Raw genomic sequence first — 17,122 nt, 5'->3', positions numbered from 1 at the left:
AGTTATAGCAAAGATTGTAGCGGGAATACCAGCAAAGGTGATTTTAATAGTGTGATGAGCGTTGTGATAGAGTTTATTACCCAGAGTCATGGGAACACAGAGATGGCACCTCACTCACTCTGGGGAGTGGAAAGTCATGTGACCCTTGAGATGGGTCTTGAAAGAGATGCCAAGTACCAACTGCTTGTTACTTTTTTGCCAAGCAGAAGGAATGCTTGGGAGAATAGGGGTGCAAAGGGCATTTCAGACAGCTGCATGGATAAAGGCCTGGGAGGTCAGCAAGGGCGTGGCATGCCAGAGAACCCCAAGGAGGGTTGCTGCTGCGGTGGAGGGCATGGTGGGGTGGGAGTTGAGTGCAAAAGGTAGGCAGGAGCCAGATCATGCAGGTCCTTCCTTGGGGACCAGGTTAGGCAAGAGATTTGGATTTTATTCTAAAGGCAGTGGAATGCCACTGTAGAATTAAATACTAGGGAGTTACTGGATCGGGTTTGTCTTTTACAATAGGGATTCTGTAGGCATGGTCTGTACTAAGACTTCTCCTGAAAGTCAGTGATCTGATTCAGATATGCAAGTCCTTTTATTAGTTCTAATGGGTATGAGACTTAAAATTCCACAGACTTGCACATTTTAGGTATGACTGTAGACTGGATGTTGCTAAGTGACTGACATGTGATTGGTGTTAAGTTAGTACCCTGCTGGAGTTTCTGGATGATTGTACACCCCTGGGTTGCCATGCTCAGCAGTGGTGCATTCCAGGTGCCTGCTGAGCATGGACACAGGCAGTTGGATTCCTGCTGGTTTGGAAATGGCACTGTGACAGTGCAGCGTCAGTGAGGTCTTGAATTTTTGTGACAGCAACTAAAAGTTGCTGGGAATCTAGAGGTCTAATTATACTGTTAACTTGGCTTGCTTGTTATTTGGTTAACATGATTTGGTTGGTTGTTAACCCTGCACTATGAAGTGATGCATATTTATGCTAGGAATGTGTTTTGGCTTCAAAGTTTACGATAACTAGACTTTAAAACAGGTATGAAGTTTAGATGCATCATCTATATCCCTTTGCAGAAGATGTCTCTGTCTCCCACATTTGCTTCTCTGGTGATTCTTCAGTGTTACTACCATGTTATTTTTTCCTGCTAAAGGGAAAATATGTGAGATGAGCAAGGGTGGCATCCCTTGCCTTGCCTCCATGGACAGTGGTTTCGAAAGGACTTAGGAGTGTTTGCATTACGTAAGGCTTGAGAAAACAGTAAGGTGAAGGCAGAGAAACAGTGGAGGAGGCTATCACAATTTCCTCATCAATAAAGATGAGGGCTGTGGGGAAGGAGAGAGGGGTATGTTTGAGAGATGTTTAGGATAAGAGAGAACAATCTGATGTAGGGAATGACAGAGAGGGGTGGTGTCTAGGAGATCCCCAAACTTCTGGCTTGGGTAGCATTGGCGAGAGGGACAGTCTTGTATCATCCAGCAAGTACATAAAGAAGGCCAAGATGAGGAGGCTTGGAAGTGGGCAAGAGTTTGGCTTGTTCTCCCACTATGTGCAGACAGAACAGCCGTGCATGATGTGCTGTCAGAGGTCAGGGTTGGGCTCAGCACAGAGGCGTTGAAAGCCAGGTCCTATCTGCACCCTGTTTTGTTGACAGTGGGGAACCCATGAACACATTCTAGTTAGAGGACTAAGATCAGACATGGGTTTCTGTGAAATCATTCCCTGGAAATTGAGGAATCAGGAGGCTGGAGGAAGGGAGGCATCTGGGTGGAGATGCTGAGGACTCGGTGATGGCAGGGAGAACATACAGGCATGGGTATGCGTGCAGTGTCTGCAGCCTCTATTTTATTTGGGGGTGGGGTGTGATACAGATTCTAGAGTCAACACAGAGGAGAATGAGCAGCCCTTGGTAAGCTATTAACCAGGAGCAGGTGGGGGCAGCATGGGGAAGGTGGAGTAGAAGGTGACTGGGGGAGCTCTCCTCTGTTCTGGTGCCCAGGCTTGCCTTAGTTAACAGTGGACCCACGGTGGCCTGAGTGGACCTAAGACTGGAGCTGGTCTGACCCTTGCTGACCTGGAGGCTTCTGTGCAGTCTGCAGTTGGGCCAATGGCAAGATCAATAAACCTTGTCTTCAGTGCTCAAAAGCCTTCTTGTTCTGTGCCATTGCCGAAACCATTCTCATTGACTGGTAAATCAGCTTAAGGTTCAGCAAAAAGGAGGACATTTAAATTAAAGATCAAATATTTGTCACTTTGTTAGTGACAAATGCAACTTCAGCAGCTCAAGTTCATTTTCTGATGGGGTCGTTCCCTTTCTCCTACCCTAAAATAGACTCTTAGGAGACCCTGGAGAACATTGACACACCACTATGTAAATATTTGATAGCAGCTTAGCTTACTGCCTTTCTTTTGCAAAATATTTGAATTTTGTCAGGAATCGAAGGTCTGCAGTGAAGCACACATGGTAAGCATTGAGACGTGCACAGTGTGTTTGCAGAATCCCTTTTGGACCGGCTGTCTCAGCTCCTTGGCTAGTCCCCTTGCTCATCGTTCATCAGCTCGTTCTGCTCTGGTCCCCCTGGCCCCTTGCTACCCCTTAAAACCTTCAGGCTGCTCCTGCCTTGTGGCCTTTGCCCTCCATGCCCTTCCCTGGCACCCTCTTCTTTGAGGTCTCCTTGGGGCTTGCTCCAGCCTTTCCTGCAGGCCTCTGCTCTCCAGTCACAGAGGCAGTCCCTTGTAATGCTCTCTGTGTTAAATCACGTCCCCCACCTGGTCACCTTACACTCTTTTGTCTTTCTTCATAGCACTTTGTTCCTTGACATATTACACTTTTATTTGTTTATTTTTTTATCTCCCTCAATTGGACTGTGAATTCCATGAGACCAGGAACTTTGTTTTCATTATTCTGTCCTGTCACCAGGACATTACCCAGCACATCGAGTCTGCCTTGTATTTGGTGAATCAATGAATGATCAGATGGACCAGTCAATCAGTTTGTATATTCACAACAGTAAATCAGCATGTGGCACGCGGTAGGTGCTCAGGAAGTGTTTGAAAGAATGAATTGGTGAGTGAGTGAATGAATCTGTGCATGGTTAGTCGCCAACACTGGTGCTCAGCAACTGTTAACTGGATAAATGAACAGATGCTGGAGCTTACTCGCCTGTCTCTGGGGCTAGTCCCCAGCTTCTTTATTGGGGGAAGGCCCAGATGCACAACCTTTGATGTGTGCTGTTGTTCCTGTTTGATAAATTCAGTTAGTCCCTCATTCTTTCCGTTTGTCTGCCATCAGCCAGGCTCTGTAATTAACTTTCTGTAATTTAACTGAGAGGTGAATTTTTCATTTTAAAGATGTTATAAACAACTGGTGCTTGTGCATCTTGATCGTTGATGAAGTTCATGCCTAAAAGAACATGAGGGCCTTGTTACGTGTCTAGGAGAGAAGGGGCTGTTAGCCCACACCTGGCCATAAAAACATGGGGACAGGCTGGCAAGTTCTGGCGAAGTTGTGTTTCTCTAGCTCCAGTGCACCAGCATGCCAGCATGGGGGCCAAGGATCAGGGTCAGTGTGGTCATCTTCCTCAAGGGTCACATTTAACCCAAAGATTTGGGAGAAATAACGTTTTAAAATTTTACAACCAATACTGATATTTGTTAAAGGAGAATTCAGTATCGCTTAGTAGTTAAGAGCAGGCTGTGGAACCAGACTGCCTAGGTTTGACTCTGTCTCACCACTTACTTGCCTAGTGGTCCTGAGCAAGTTACATAATCTCAAAACTCATTTCTCACTTCTAAGGTGGGAGCCTGTGATGCAGTAGAGCCAACAGCATGGGGATGTCAGGGATCAGTGAGAGCCACGGAAGGCTTTATCACAGTGTGTGCACATTGTAAGTAAACAACAAGGCGGATGTTTCATGTGATCACTTGATGTCTTAAGATAACAGAGGAGCCAAATGAAATTTTATTCTTACCCTGGCCATGCCCTAACATGGCCTCCAGGGATGGGCATTCATTTACTTCTGCATATTTCAGATGGGCAAGTTAGGAGAAGCACTGCCTTAACAAAACCCAGTGCACACCATTGGATGGCTTGCATGCTTTCTCAGGAGTTCTTCCCCAGCCTTGCCTTGGAGTTGAGCTGCCATTAAGGAAGTGATGAATTAGCCATGCTTACTTTTAGTACCTGCTGTTTTAAAGTACCTAATTGAATAGCAAATGAAGTCGAGGGAACCTACAGGTTTGGATAAAGAACTGCCATCTAAGGAATGACGGTATATAGAGGAGCTTGTAATTTGAGCATTTTCACACACATTGCTTGCATTTCATTCTTATAACCACCTATTCATCAAGGTAGAGAAGACTGTCAGAATGGAAAGAGACTTCAGTAACTCTTGGGTCCATCTCTTTGATATGATTTCTGATGAAGTCCCTTCTTCAGCATCCTATTCATCTTTCAGACCCTGCTTGGTTTCTCCGGGAGATAGAGTGTTCCCTGCCCAAAGGCAGTTCAGTCTGGCTCCCCATAATTTCTACGCATTGGTTTAGGTTCTGTCTTTTAGAGCCACAGCTAAATCTGGCACTTCTTCAGCCTGTAATTTATGCGCTTTTAATATACAGACCTCTGGAGCTACTGTTTCCACAACCTCACCTGGGCCATTTAACCATTGTGATTTAACCATTAAATATATGAAGTCTGCGAGAGGCAGCCTTGACTGGTAGGTCAGCTTAGTCCAATGGACTTCAGCTACAGGTCTCAACTCATTGACTGATTGTGAAATCTCTTTTGTGGATCGCAACCAGCATTTTTTTAATGAAATGAAATATCAGAGTATATAAACATACATATTTTCTAAAACTCTGATTTCAGTTTGTGTTGCATGTGCTGCTGTTATATTCTTTCTGCACATCATAAGCATTTCAAAAGCCATTGTTTTGGGCCTTCTTACAGGAATTTCAAGTTACTTAATTTTCATTTAGTTATCATCTTTGTCCTTTTAATGGTTGAATTTGCTTCAGGTCAACTAGTTAAAGACCATTGTTGCTGTGTTTCAGGTTGCTGATGGCTATTAATTTAACTCTGATTGCTCTGTAAAGAAGAGCATTTCCTGGCTGGCCAGGGTTAAATAACAAGATCTGTTCAAAAGCTCTGCTTCCTCCTTTTTCCTTACTCCACCTTCAGTGAGAGAAGTTGGTTGTGAGCACCTAGAGGATTTCATGCGATCTTAGGGCCTGTCCTTAAAAGGCAGCCTTTCCTCAAGGCAGGAGGAGCCTCCTTTGCTGCTGCTCTGGGAAGGAGCTTTTGAGGACAAGCCTGCACTTACATGGGCTGCTTTGGTCTCTAGACTGCCCTGAGCCTGAAAGTATTCTCACAAACAAGAGAGGCACCTTATTACAACTTGATGTGAGGGATGTGACAACACCTCCAACTGGAAAGGGAGGGATGTGGCTTAGTTGAAAGAGCAGAGTTGAGAGTCTAGCATTATTTTCTGGTCCTGAACTCTCTGCATTGGGGATGGACGGGGAGAGGTGTGGGGGGACAGCTGAGGGACAGCTGTGGAGAGAGGGGGCTCCTTGGACACATGACTTAAGCTCTTTGAACAATGGTTGGATTTCAGGTTCAGGGCCTATGCCAGGGACTTTTGTAATCTCGTGTCATCCTCACATTGTCTTTCTCTTACTTTGTCGTACTGGCCTGATGAAATCCCATCCCTGGTTAAATTGAACCTCCTACTTTTTCTGTGCCTACGCCTGCACGGTTGGTGCCATCCTGACTTTCCTGCTTCAAGCTGTGTGGCCCCCAACTGCAGTGGGCCCCGAGCTGGTGGCAGGTCACGCCACTCCTCCCATTCAGTCATCACCTCCTGGACAGCTGTTCGTGGCTTCTCTCTCTTCAGACTTCCAACATCTCCCTCCTCTCCCTGCCTCCTAAGCAGATGCTCTTCTTCCAGGAATTATTTTTTATACATAATTATTTTGTCATTATTCCTTGTGATGATGATGACAGCTAATGCTTATATTATACCTACTATGTACCAGTCACTATTCCTGTATATCAGTTTTCTAGGTCCAATTATTAGCCCCATTTTTCAGGTGAGACATCTGAGGCACAGAAGGATTAAGTAAGCTGCCCAAGGTTGCAGGGCCAATAAACGGCAGAACTAGGATTTCAGGCTGGCACTGCCTCCGAGTCTTCCCTGTGCTCTTGTTTACTGCAGTCTGGAGAAGAGTTGCCCTCACCGCCTTCCGTCTGCCTGCTGTCACCCTCCCCCAGACTTACTCTGATCTTGCCCCTGACCCCTCTTCACCAAAACTGCTCTGCAAGTCATGGAGGACCTCCATGTGGCCAGACCAGATGGCCAGCTCCCCCTTCCTCAGGACACCTTCTTCATTTGCCTTCCAAGCCACCATCTTCTTCCTGGTTTTCTTCTTGACTCCCTTTTCAGTCTTTTCCTCCTTCCTCTTCAACTCCCCCGAGGTGTAGACTCTGGATTGCTCCAGGGCTCAGTCCCCTACTCTGTGCACACTCCACTTTCCGGCTTTAAGGGCCCACAGCTCCCAGGGTCCTGTCTCCAGCCCATTCTCCCTGCACTGCAGGCCCATGCCTCCAGCTGCCTTTTCATGCCTGTACTAGGGATGGCTGATAGATTGTTAAACTCCAGCTCTCCCCACCCACCTCACACCCCCGTTGCAATTTCCCACCTCCCTCAATGGCAACGCCATTCCTCCAGTTATGCAGGCCTGAGAACCTTCAGTCTGTTTTCTTTTTTTCACACTCCATTTCCAATCTCTGTAAATTGTGTGGCTCTGCCTTCAAAGTGCACTCAGTATCAGACCACTTTGCACCACATCTACCCCTATCCTGGAACATCAGGTTTTACCTGAATAATTCATTAGCATCTTCACTGATTTCCTTGCCTTAGCCCTTTCACGGCTGCAGTTGGTTGTCCATATAGAGTTCTTTCAAAATGTAAGCAGCACCCTCCTGTGGCCCCATCTTGCCCTCTGCTGCTCCCTGTCTGACCCCTCAGTTCTCCCTTTGCTTTCTCTGGACTTGCTGGCCCCTGCGTGCTTCTCAGATGTGCAGGGGATGCCCCGCCTGAGGGTCTGTGCACGGGTCCTGCCTTGCCTGGAAGATCTTCCCCCTGCACAGGTCCCTTTGAGTCTCTGGTCCAGTGTCACTTTCTCATGAAGCCTTCCCTGATCAGTTACTCTAAATTTACAGCCTGTGCGCCTCCAGCAGCACATAGCATCATCTGACACATGCTCTATCCATTTGTTAGTTGTCTGTCTGTCCACATTCCCTGTGAATGAAGACAGCTTCATTACCTGAAGGCAACATTTTTGCTTGTTTTGTTCATAGCTGCATCCTCAACATTGTCCCCTGACATACACAGTATGCTTAAAAAATATTTGAATGATAGATACTTTTATCTTTGACAATATAGTAATTGAGGGTCTTAAGAGGTTAAGTTACTTGCCCAGGATCACAGACACTAGAATTGCCAGGATGGGACTGAAACCCTGACATGCACTTAACTTACCGTGTGCTGCTTTTTCTTGTTAACTAAGGACAATAATACATAACACAGGTACTTCGAGGATGAAATGAATAATGCACAGAAAAGCACTTTATTAATCTAAGTGTGCCAAAAAAATATGACTTATCTAATTTATTGAGAACGCTAGCTTTCATGTCTCTGTCATTTGGCAACCCACTCAAAGATTCATTTGTGTTTCTGGATTTTTATTTGGGAGTAGCCAATGCTGCTGCCACTGCCGCCAAATAACATTTTCTTCTTTTTTCTGCCCTTGGTGTGAGAAGTGTGTGTGTATCTTTTATCTGTCTGTAGCTATGATCCCTCCTCCCCACATACACCCCCTGGCCTTCAGGTCAAGCGCTTTCCTGACCCCTGTGGCCTGTCAGCAGCAGGGAGCAGTGGAGCTGGCACCTGTGTGGCTGTCATTGTTTGTTCATGTATATGTTCCTGGGGCAGACGCTTACGTTATCAGCAGGTGCTTTGCGGGTGTCCAGAGTCCCATCTTGCACAATTCTCCTGGCAGCCTGTCTGCTCCCTACCCCCATTCTGCAGCAGACTGGAGTGAAGTGATCACAGGCCCATTATGGCTAAATACCAGGGACATAAAATGAAGCAAGCACACTTGATGAACCGCAGAGCTGCTGCTCTCAAGTGCAGAATTTATGTCTCCCTGAACCCAGGGCAGCTTCCCTGGGCTTATAGCATAAAGCATAGAGCAGTTTGGCCCTTCTAATGCCTCACGTTGTAATAACGACACAGCTACAAGAAGAGATGGTGGCGCTTTCCCCATATATACACTTCTCGTGTTGTTTATTCATTTGTGTTCCTGATTTTGAAGTGGGAGAAACATGCAGCCACTTCTTAGGGAGCGCCTTAAACTGTTTTTTTTCTGAAGACAGGAGAGCTTTGACACTTTAGAAAAGGAGAACAGCATTGAGAATAGTCTAGTGGTTGGATGTCTGGGCCTGGTTACTGTTCTCACGTGGGTTGTACTGTGGGATGTAATGGGTGTTAGTGTACAGGGACTTAGCCTGGACTCCAGGTCTGGTCAAACTGTTCCCGGCAGGCACCCCTTCAATAGCCTGTGACATCCTTGGCTCCCTCCGTGCTGTTGGCCCTGGGCAGCGTAGGGGTGGGTGGAGAGAGTTGCACTTTTCCTGGGAGGCTTCAGAGCAGCCTGGCCAACACTAAAAACTCAAGCAGGATGTGGTGCATCTTTTAACCCAGAATGACTGCCCGGTCAGTGAGTAGCGGCACCTTCCAGGCATCAGGGCTAGCCTGATTGTAAGCAACAGACTTTACCTGCTGCCAACAGACTTTACCTTCTGTGGTGAGACACACCCAGAAGGCTTGTGTTCCTCTCACAACCCTCCCTGTGACCTCAGCTTCCAGAGCTGACGAGCAGGAACCAGGCTTGGACTCTTGATCTGTGTGTCCCATTGGTCCACATGCCTTGTAGGGGATAGCCTGGCCTCCCTGGAAGCAGCTGCGTGGAGTGGGAGGAACACAGTTTCTGAGCCAGAAAGAGCTTGATTGGAATCCCAGCTGCACTATTGACTTTCTAACCACCTGGGGCCTGCTCTAAGCCTCAGTTCCCTTGTCTGCAAAATGGGGATGAAGGCTGCTGTGAGGCTTGCGTGTTTGTGGAGGGCTTTAGTGCAGTCGCTTGATAGGTATTGAACATTCAAGAAGCAGTAGCTGCTGTTCTTATTTGTGGGGTGGTTGAGAGGCACTGTGGGGTCACACAGGATGGGTGGGCTTTGGAATCAGGTCTGAGTTCAAATCCTCATTCAGTTGGTCATTCATTACATACTTAACGAGTACTTATTGCAGGTTTTATAGTGGAGTTGAGATTGTGCTTGTTCCCAGCAGTCTTTGATGTTGGACAACAGCGTACTTTACTGAATCCCAGTTTCATCATTTAAATGGGGGTAAAAATACCATCTTGTATGATTGTGGTGGGAATGAAATAAGTATTTATAAATGGCAGCTAGCTAGTTTATTATTACAGAATTTTCTATTCTAATTCAATGGTTAGTTGCCTAAGATGAACTGCTTGTCTTAAAATATTCCGGCTTTGATATTCAGTCCAGCAGATGTTTGTTGAGCACCTGTTATATAAAAGGCATCATCCCAGCCCAGGAGAATATTATTACCAGCAAGGCACATTTGCAGTCCCCGAGAAGTGGAGACGTCAGAGGCCCAGCAAGCTAGGCAGTAGCTGCCAGTCAGTGCTGCAGTAAAGGTATAAACCAAGTCCTGAGATAGCACCGAGGAGGAAGCTGTTGCTTCTGAGTGGAGGAGCTGGCAAAGGCCACGTGTGATGGTTGTCCAAAGATGAGAGACTGCGCAGGCAGGTGACAGTGCGAGGGAAAAGGGCATTCCAGCAGAGATGTTCCATCAGCAAAGGCATGGAGGTGAGAGCCCACAGGGAGGCTCAGGTGTGATGGTAATAGGGGGTCATTTGGGTGTGGTGAGGCTGGAAAGAGTGAATGGGGCTGGGCTGTGAAGGCTTAGGGAGTTCTCAGCCTTGTGGGCTGAACCTATGATGTGGAAAGCTTACAGGAGGGCAGGGTGAGCCCCTGACTGCATGGGACAAGCTGTCCAGTAAAAGTATAATGCCAGCTACTCATGGAATTTAAAACTAGTAGCCACATTAAAACAGAAAAAAGAAAACAGGTGAAATCGATTTTAATAATAGATTTTATTTAACCCAGTATATTCAAAACATTATTTCAACATGTAATCAGCATAAATAACTTTTAATGAGCTATTTGGCATTCTTTCTTTTGGTACTAAGCCTTCAAAATCTTGTGTGTATTTTATACCACAGCACAGCTGATTTTGGACCACAGCCATATTGCAGATGTTCAACACATGGCCAGTGGCTGCTGCATTGGCTGCACAGGGTTAGCAGGTCTGGGGTGATGAGAGTTGAAAGTGATCTTCCTTGTCCTAGACCTTCCCCTGAGAGCCTGAACCAGCCTTCTGCCATCAAACCTTTGAGCAGACCTTCCCAACAGCTAATTGGTACCTCAGGGAAAAGAGAAAACCTGGGGGATTTTGTCATCCATGGGTCATATGGTACAAAAAAAAGAGTAGAATTCCCTGGTGTTTCCCAGATTCATGTACACCTCCACGGGACAGACCTCGCTGGACAGCAAGTTACTGTGTGCCGTTTATTGAGCCTCTGGTATGGCCTGTTCATCCACTACATACTTCAGATAATACATTATTTCTAATTTTTTGATGTCTACAAAAAAGGTTTCTCACCCATTTTACAGAGGAGGAGAGTCGGGACATGAGAGATTTAGTACCTTGTCCAGGATCGTTTAACCAGATGAGGCAGAGCTAAGACACAAACCCGATTTCGAACCTGCGTTCCTACCTTTCCCTAATAGGATCTAACACTCTGCGTACATTATAATCTTCAAATCGGAGAAAAGTGCATATAAGAAGTTAGCATGTGTGCATACATGCATATCTATATACACATAAGTAGGAAAAGATGGGAAAGTTAAAATCACAGAAAAAAAATCATAAACAGATCTGTGCTGAAGAATGCGTCCCTGCTTTCCTCCTCTCTGCCTCTGGTCTCCTGCCCACACATACTGGGGACCATTTGGAGTGTCCCCATGCCGACCGGTTGCCGTGGGTGTGTGCTGGTGGGGGATAGGAGCATAGCGGGTGGAGTTTCATTAGAATTAGTAGAACTCAGGCGTTTGTGAAGTTTCCGTTTTCCTGGTTAGGGAAGCTAGAGGCCGTGGGGCACTGGCATTTGAGAAGCTGGAGGCTGCAGCTTCCATCCTGCCTGAGCTGCTTGCTGGGCAGAAGCCAGGCTGAGCGTGTGAGCTTCATTTGTTTCTCTCTTCGAGGGACTGCTGAACCATGATGGGGGCACAAAGTGGGTGAAGGGCGGGAAGATAAGTGGGGTGCACCCAGGAAGGTGGGGACTGTTCAGGCTTCAGAGTCACAGATGTGGGTTTGACCTTTGACTCTGCCAGTCCTTTCTTTTGTGTCAGTGGCAGGGCCTTGGATTGCTCCTTGTGAAACTGGAGCAGTCATTTTAGGCAGAGCTCTTTCCAGGGTAAGGGACAGAGACCCCTTGGAGCCAGCCGAAGTTGAAAGAGGCGTTCATCACATACAGAGACAAGTCGGAGTACCCTGAGGACAGGAACCTCACAGGGGACTCAACTAGAAGGAGGAGAGTGGAGGCTTCTCTTGCAGCCTCTCTGGAGTGCTCCCTCCACCCCCAGGCCTCTCTCCTGCCTGGCTTCCCTGGTGACTACATCTGTGTGATTGTCCAACTTCAGTGTCCCTTCATGTCTCTTAGATTCTTGAAGTAGAGGCCAGTTGGCCCAGCTTCTCCTTTAGGCAAGCCCACATTTCAGAGGTCCTAGCAGATGTACTTGAGCCAGCCCTGGCCCAGGAGGCCGCCTGGTGCAGTCCCTGGGCCTAGAGGCCGCCCAGTGCAGCCCCTGGGCCCAGAGCCATGGTGAGGCAGTCCTCAGCCCAGAGGGAGGCGGGCATGGACAGTGCTCTGTGGTGGCCTTTCCACCCTCCAAAAGTGATTGCTTCTTGATTTCTCTTTCCCTGAGCCTGCCTCCCAACTTCCCAGACTTTAAGCTGAAACCTTCTCCTATTTCATTGAAAAAAAAAAACAGAAGCCTTTAGTCCCCCAACCCTCACAGTATGGAGCCACCCCTCGCCCCCAGTGCCATCTTCCTACCCTCCTCTTGTCGAGTTCAAAGGGTCCTTTGCCTCTCAAAGGCAGGTCTGTCCATTCGGCTTCTCGTCTTGCTCCTACAGAGACCTCTTCTTTTTTCAGTGTCAGGGTTTTCTCCCATTCTATTAGACCCCTCAAACATCATTCTCTAGTTTCTCTTATTATTTAAAGAAAAAGAAAGAAAAAACATTTTGGCCACACACATTCTTCCCACAGAACTTCAAAGCAGTTTTCTGCCCTGGTGCTGTTTGGCGTGCTGGCATGCAGATCCGTCATCACAAGCTACCGGAAGACAGAGGGGCTTGCAGCAGAGTGTCAGCCAGCTCTGCACTGAGCACGTGCCACTGACAGTTTTTTCCTGGCCAAATATTCCCGAGGAAGGAAGCAGTGCGTTCGCTTATGTTCTGGCACAAGTGCCTCTGTCTTCTGACAGTTGACCTTCTTGACTGTCTTGGTCTCCACGACAGCACGTTCTCTTTTGCCTCACTCCTCTTCTCTGAGTACCCCATGCTTGCTCTTCCCCTTCCTGCCCTGTAGCTGTCAGGGTGAAAGGGCTCAGTCCTGGACCCTTTCTCTGCCTGCCTTGGACATGATCTCTCTTAATCCAATAGTTGATGACTTCCAAATACAGATCTTCAGCCCAGACCCAGCTCCTGACTCATTTATCCAACTGCCTCCTTGATATTATTTCCATGACAATGTCTAAGAAGCATCCTCACATACGGAGCACTCAATGCGCTTCTTGAGTCCGCCCTTCCCCAGTGCCTATGCCTTCCCTGGCTCAGGCCACTCTGCACTCTGCCTGGTGCTCTTCCCAGCTTTTTTCCTGGCTGGTCCCTTTTCACCATAGGGTCCCCTCCCCAGTCGTTATCTCAGAGATGCTTTCCCTTGCTGCCCCAGCTCACAGGTGAGTGAGAGCAGAGACACTGCTCCTCCTGAAGCCTGATGAAGTACCCAGGATTCAGACGGGCATGTTTGCCCTTTAAATCCTGACCAGACCGGCCCCGGCCTCAGCAGCTTGAGGCTTTTTTCCATGCCTCCAGGAACTTCTGAATGCATCTTACAAATGTTGAGAACTGGTCATTGTGGAGGCTGGGGCCTTTGAATGTCAACTAAACTTGTGTGGGTGGATGCAGACAGCAGCAAGAAGTGCAGGAGGGAAGTCAGGCCCGGCACTGCTAGCCAGACAGCCAGGGCACGGCTAGCCCCAGGCCCGGGGTGCCACCTGCCAGTCCTGTGAGGAATTTGGGAGAGAGAACAGCGGGCTCCGACAGGCCATTAGCTCCACAAGGAAATGGCCACAAATCAGAGTGCTGCTAATGGCTTGTTTCTTTTTAAACAATTTTTTTGAGGCCGTGTCGGAGAGAATGGGCTGCCGTTTGCAGCTTTGAACAGGAATGCTGTCCATTGCTCTGTTAGAAGCCATGGGGTATTTACAAACTGGGTGACTATTGGCAAGACATTTTTCCCCTTTGCTCCTTGGTTTCCTCCCTTCTGTGATGGGGATAATAAAGTCTGTCTCTCTGACTCACAGGGCCGTTGGGGTGCGTTCCAGGTGTTGGTATGTCAGCTAGCACAAATTCAGCGCCCGCTCTGTGCTGAGCCCTTAGTTATACAGCTTCCTGTTCCATCCTCGCCACGGTCCCGCGAAGGTGGGCATCACTCAAGGCTGCAGTCAGGCTTAGAGGAGCTCAGTGCACCTGTCCCTGGGCCACCCACGGGTGTGGGTGGAGATGTCTCAGCCTGCCTGTACTGCATCCCTGCGGCGGGCAGAGCTCTGCGTACAGATGCATTTGTTTTCCAGATTCTCACAGTCATCCTTTAAGACAAGCTGTTCTCATTGTTCAGATGATGGCATGGAAGCCTAGTGGAGTTAAGTGACTTGCTCAAAGCCATTTAGCCTGTAAGTGATTTGTCCTGGATTTGAAGGCAAGTCTGCCTGGAAGTCCTTTGGAAGACTTGAAAAGGAGAATTGGTAAAGCCAGGGGTTCCTATACCTTTCAGGCCTTAAGAAAGTAATAGCAGGTTTTTTTTTTTTTTTTTTTTTTCCCCTCTCTCTGTTCCTAATTTCATGAAGGAAATTATACATTTGCCCAAATGGTGCTTCCCTTAATATTTGCTGAACCTTAGTGTTTGCTTTTGATTGGCATTATGCCATCCTAGCACAATAATATTTGTCATCTCATACCTTAGGAAACTCTGCCTGATTTTGAATAATACAAAAAAGGTTTTGGGGTCTAAATGGAATGAGAGAAATGGTAAGAGATTAAGGATCCCTCATAAAAACAGGATGGTATCAATAAGACCTTTCCCAACTCTGAGTCCACATTCTGCCACCTCGGTCACTTAGGTGTAAATGTCATCTTCCTCCTCAAGATGATGACAGGCCACCCACTACCCTGAGACAAAACAGGGCAGACAGTATACAGCATAGGTCCCTCTGCTAGAGGAACATTGGTATTCAGTGCTCTTCTGCTTCCAAGACCCCCTCACTCCATGCTACTCTCCCATAATATTGTAATGGACATCTGCCTTTGATATATCCCTGATACCCAACCCTACTCCTTCACTGTGTTTGGAAAGTACTCTTCCTGCTGTACAAATTGGAAGGCTAGGCTGTGGGCATATGGGCCTGGGCTTGGCTGGTCACACATGCATGGAAGCTAGTGATGCAGAATGCTGAGGGGTGGTGAGTTCATCTGGAGACTGTGCCAGCAGCCACATCTAGTTTTTGGGGGTGGTCATGGTGGCTCGGCACCTCCTGCTCCAGTGCCCATGTCCAGTGCTGATGGTGGTGATGCAGGCTCTGGCATCCTCACACTGGGAGTGTGAGTTGGGCTCCAGTTATGGCAGCACAGCATAATGTCCTGCCCATTTTCTGAACCTGGTTCTTTGGCTTTTCTGGGAATCAGTGAGATGCCAAAGGCCTTTAAGTAAACTCGATTTAAATCAGCTGAAGTCTGTTTCATCTGCTTAAAGCTAAGAAGCCGACTTTTATAGAGATGTTCCTCTGTAGTTATCCAAACTTTGTATTCATTCCTCAGGCCCCTGAAAGTTCTACTTCACCTGTTAGGCACCTCCGTGAGCTACAGAATTAACAGGAGAATCCCAGGTTGAGTGGGTGGCAGGACTGTGGGCTCAGCCGTCTCCCTTCATTGTTATTGTGACCCGGGTCTCCATCATGCCCCCTAGACTGTGACCTCTGTGGGGACACAACTGAGTCCTTCATCTCTATCCTCAGCATCTTGAGCAATGCTTGGCACACGGTGGGTGCTTGGGAAGGTTTGGATGAATGGGCCAAGGAACCAACAAAGAGATGAGAGAAGTTGATGCCCATGGGCTCTCTGCAGCCTTAATGAGGCTGGCCTGGCTTGGGCAGGAAGGGGGCTACGTGTCTGGAGACTGCAGGCTGCCTGCAGTTCCATGCTGGAGATGGGCTTTGGAGATCATGGAACTTAAAGCAGGAAAGCGAGTAGCTAGAGCCATGAAAGGGAGAGCCGCTCCTCTGAGTGGAGGCGGCGTAGTTGGTGCTTCCCAATCCTTTCACCTCATGGCACGTACAGAACACAGTATTATTTGTCTGGTACCCAGGGCTTTGTCCAGCTGGTGCTGGAGCAGAGGCCCCTCTCAACAGGACACTGGTGATCCAGTGCCCACTACTTAGAGCGCTGATCCCAAGAGAATTTAGAGCCTGGTGTGGCCTCTGTTCTTAGCCCTTTGTCATGTAAGTTGCAGATATTTTTCCTAGTTGTGTATTTGCCTTTATGATTTATTTTTTCTTCCACTTGTTTTATTCTTGACCATCACAGTTGTTCTCTCTACAGGAGGTTCTAGCCTTGACAAGAGGAGTGTGGCCCTTCCTGGAATCCCTCTGGACACACCCTCCTAGCATCCTCTAGGAAAGATGCGGCAGCTCAAAGGGAAGCCCAAGAAGGAGACCTCCAAGGACAAGAAGGAGCGGAAGCAAGCCATGCAGGAGGCCCGGCAGCAGATCACCACAGTGGTGCTGCCCACGCTGGCCGTGGTTGTGCTCTTGATCGTGGTGTTTGTGTACGTGGCCACACGCCCCACCATCACCGAGTGAGCCCTGCAGCCAGCCGTGGACCCCATCGGCAGGGAGAGGAGGCGCGGGAGGGGGACGCAAACAAAAAATGGCTTTCATATTCAGAGATGTTCATGTTGCTGAGCTGTAAGCAGGAGCACCCTGTCTTCTCTGGTCTTTGACTTGATTAAAGTATCTCCGCTTTCTTAGGAGGGAACAGGGGATGTTTTATCGGTGAATGTGCCATACACCTTATGGTCCACTTCATGTGCCTTTCAGACTTCAAAGCGCGCGCGCGCGCGCGCGCGTGTGTGTGTGTGTGTGTGTGTGTGTGCGTGCGCGCTTCTTCTTCTCTCCTAAAAATCGATAAGTAGCTCCATCTGAGGAGGGGCGGAGCCTCTGGGTCAGGAAGCAGCTGGAATCCACACTCACCTCATTCCCATTGTTTGGATCATGCCTCTTTCCAACACGTGTTCACAATCTCCAAAGGGACTGTGTTTCTTCTCTGTGCTTAATGTGATTTGAAATATGTTGAATCAAAGTGAAATATTTATTTTTTGAATAAAGGAGATAATAGCCTTAAACTGGATGCTTATCATGTTTTGCAAAGGAGGTGCTGTCTGTGGGTCTCCCCCTGCCCACGGGGGTCTGCCCCTCTTCCCTCCCCTTCGCTTTCTCCTGTGGCTCTCTCCACCTTCCCCAGCACTCCCTCTGCTCATCATTTCTGAGTAAAATTATGCTTTTTGACTGATAATTTTAAGATGGAGTGGGACAGAAAGGGTGTATTAATTGGCTTGCTTTAGAAAATGAGAGTTCTAATTAGACTG

At 47.9% G+C, this 17,122-nt stretch overlaps 1 protein-coding gene across 13 annotated transcripts in view; it reads left to right on the top strand.

Moving 5' to 3' along the window:
• The window catches only part of SMCO4 (single-pass membrane protein with coiled-coil domains 4), a 146,894-nt gene extending 130,015 nt beyond the window's left edge, over nucleotides 1–16,879 (top strand). For 11 of the 13 annotated variants that reach the window (XR_010127618.1, XR_010127619.1, XR_010127617.1 and 8 more), the window contains one exon: nucleotides 16,078–16,879. Coding sequence is in view for 6 of the 13 variants with exons in the window: in XM_054439312.2 (XP_054295287.1) it covers nucleotides 16,158–16,337 (180 nt within the window). In the remaining 7 variants the exon portion in view is untranslated. Of the gene's footprint in view, nucleotides 1–15,345; nucleotides 15,520–16,062 lie in introns of those variants that run through there. The other 2 variants (XM_054439314.2, XM_063671327.1) reach the window with 2 other exon arrangements.
• The last annotated feature ends 243 nt before the right edge of the window (nucleotides 16,880–17,122 follow it).

Source organism: Pongo pygmaeus, chromosome 9 (assembly GCF_028885625.2).
Source record: "Pongo pygmaeus isolate AG05252 chromosome 9, NHGRI_mPonPyg2-v2.0_pri, whole genome shotgun sequence".
Lineage (NCBI taxonomy): Eukaryota > Metazoa > Chordata > Mammalia > Primates > Hominidae > Pongo > Pongo pygmaeus.
This window is presented reverse-complemented; position numbering and strand designations above follow the sequence as displayed.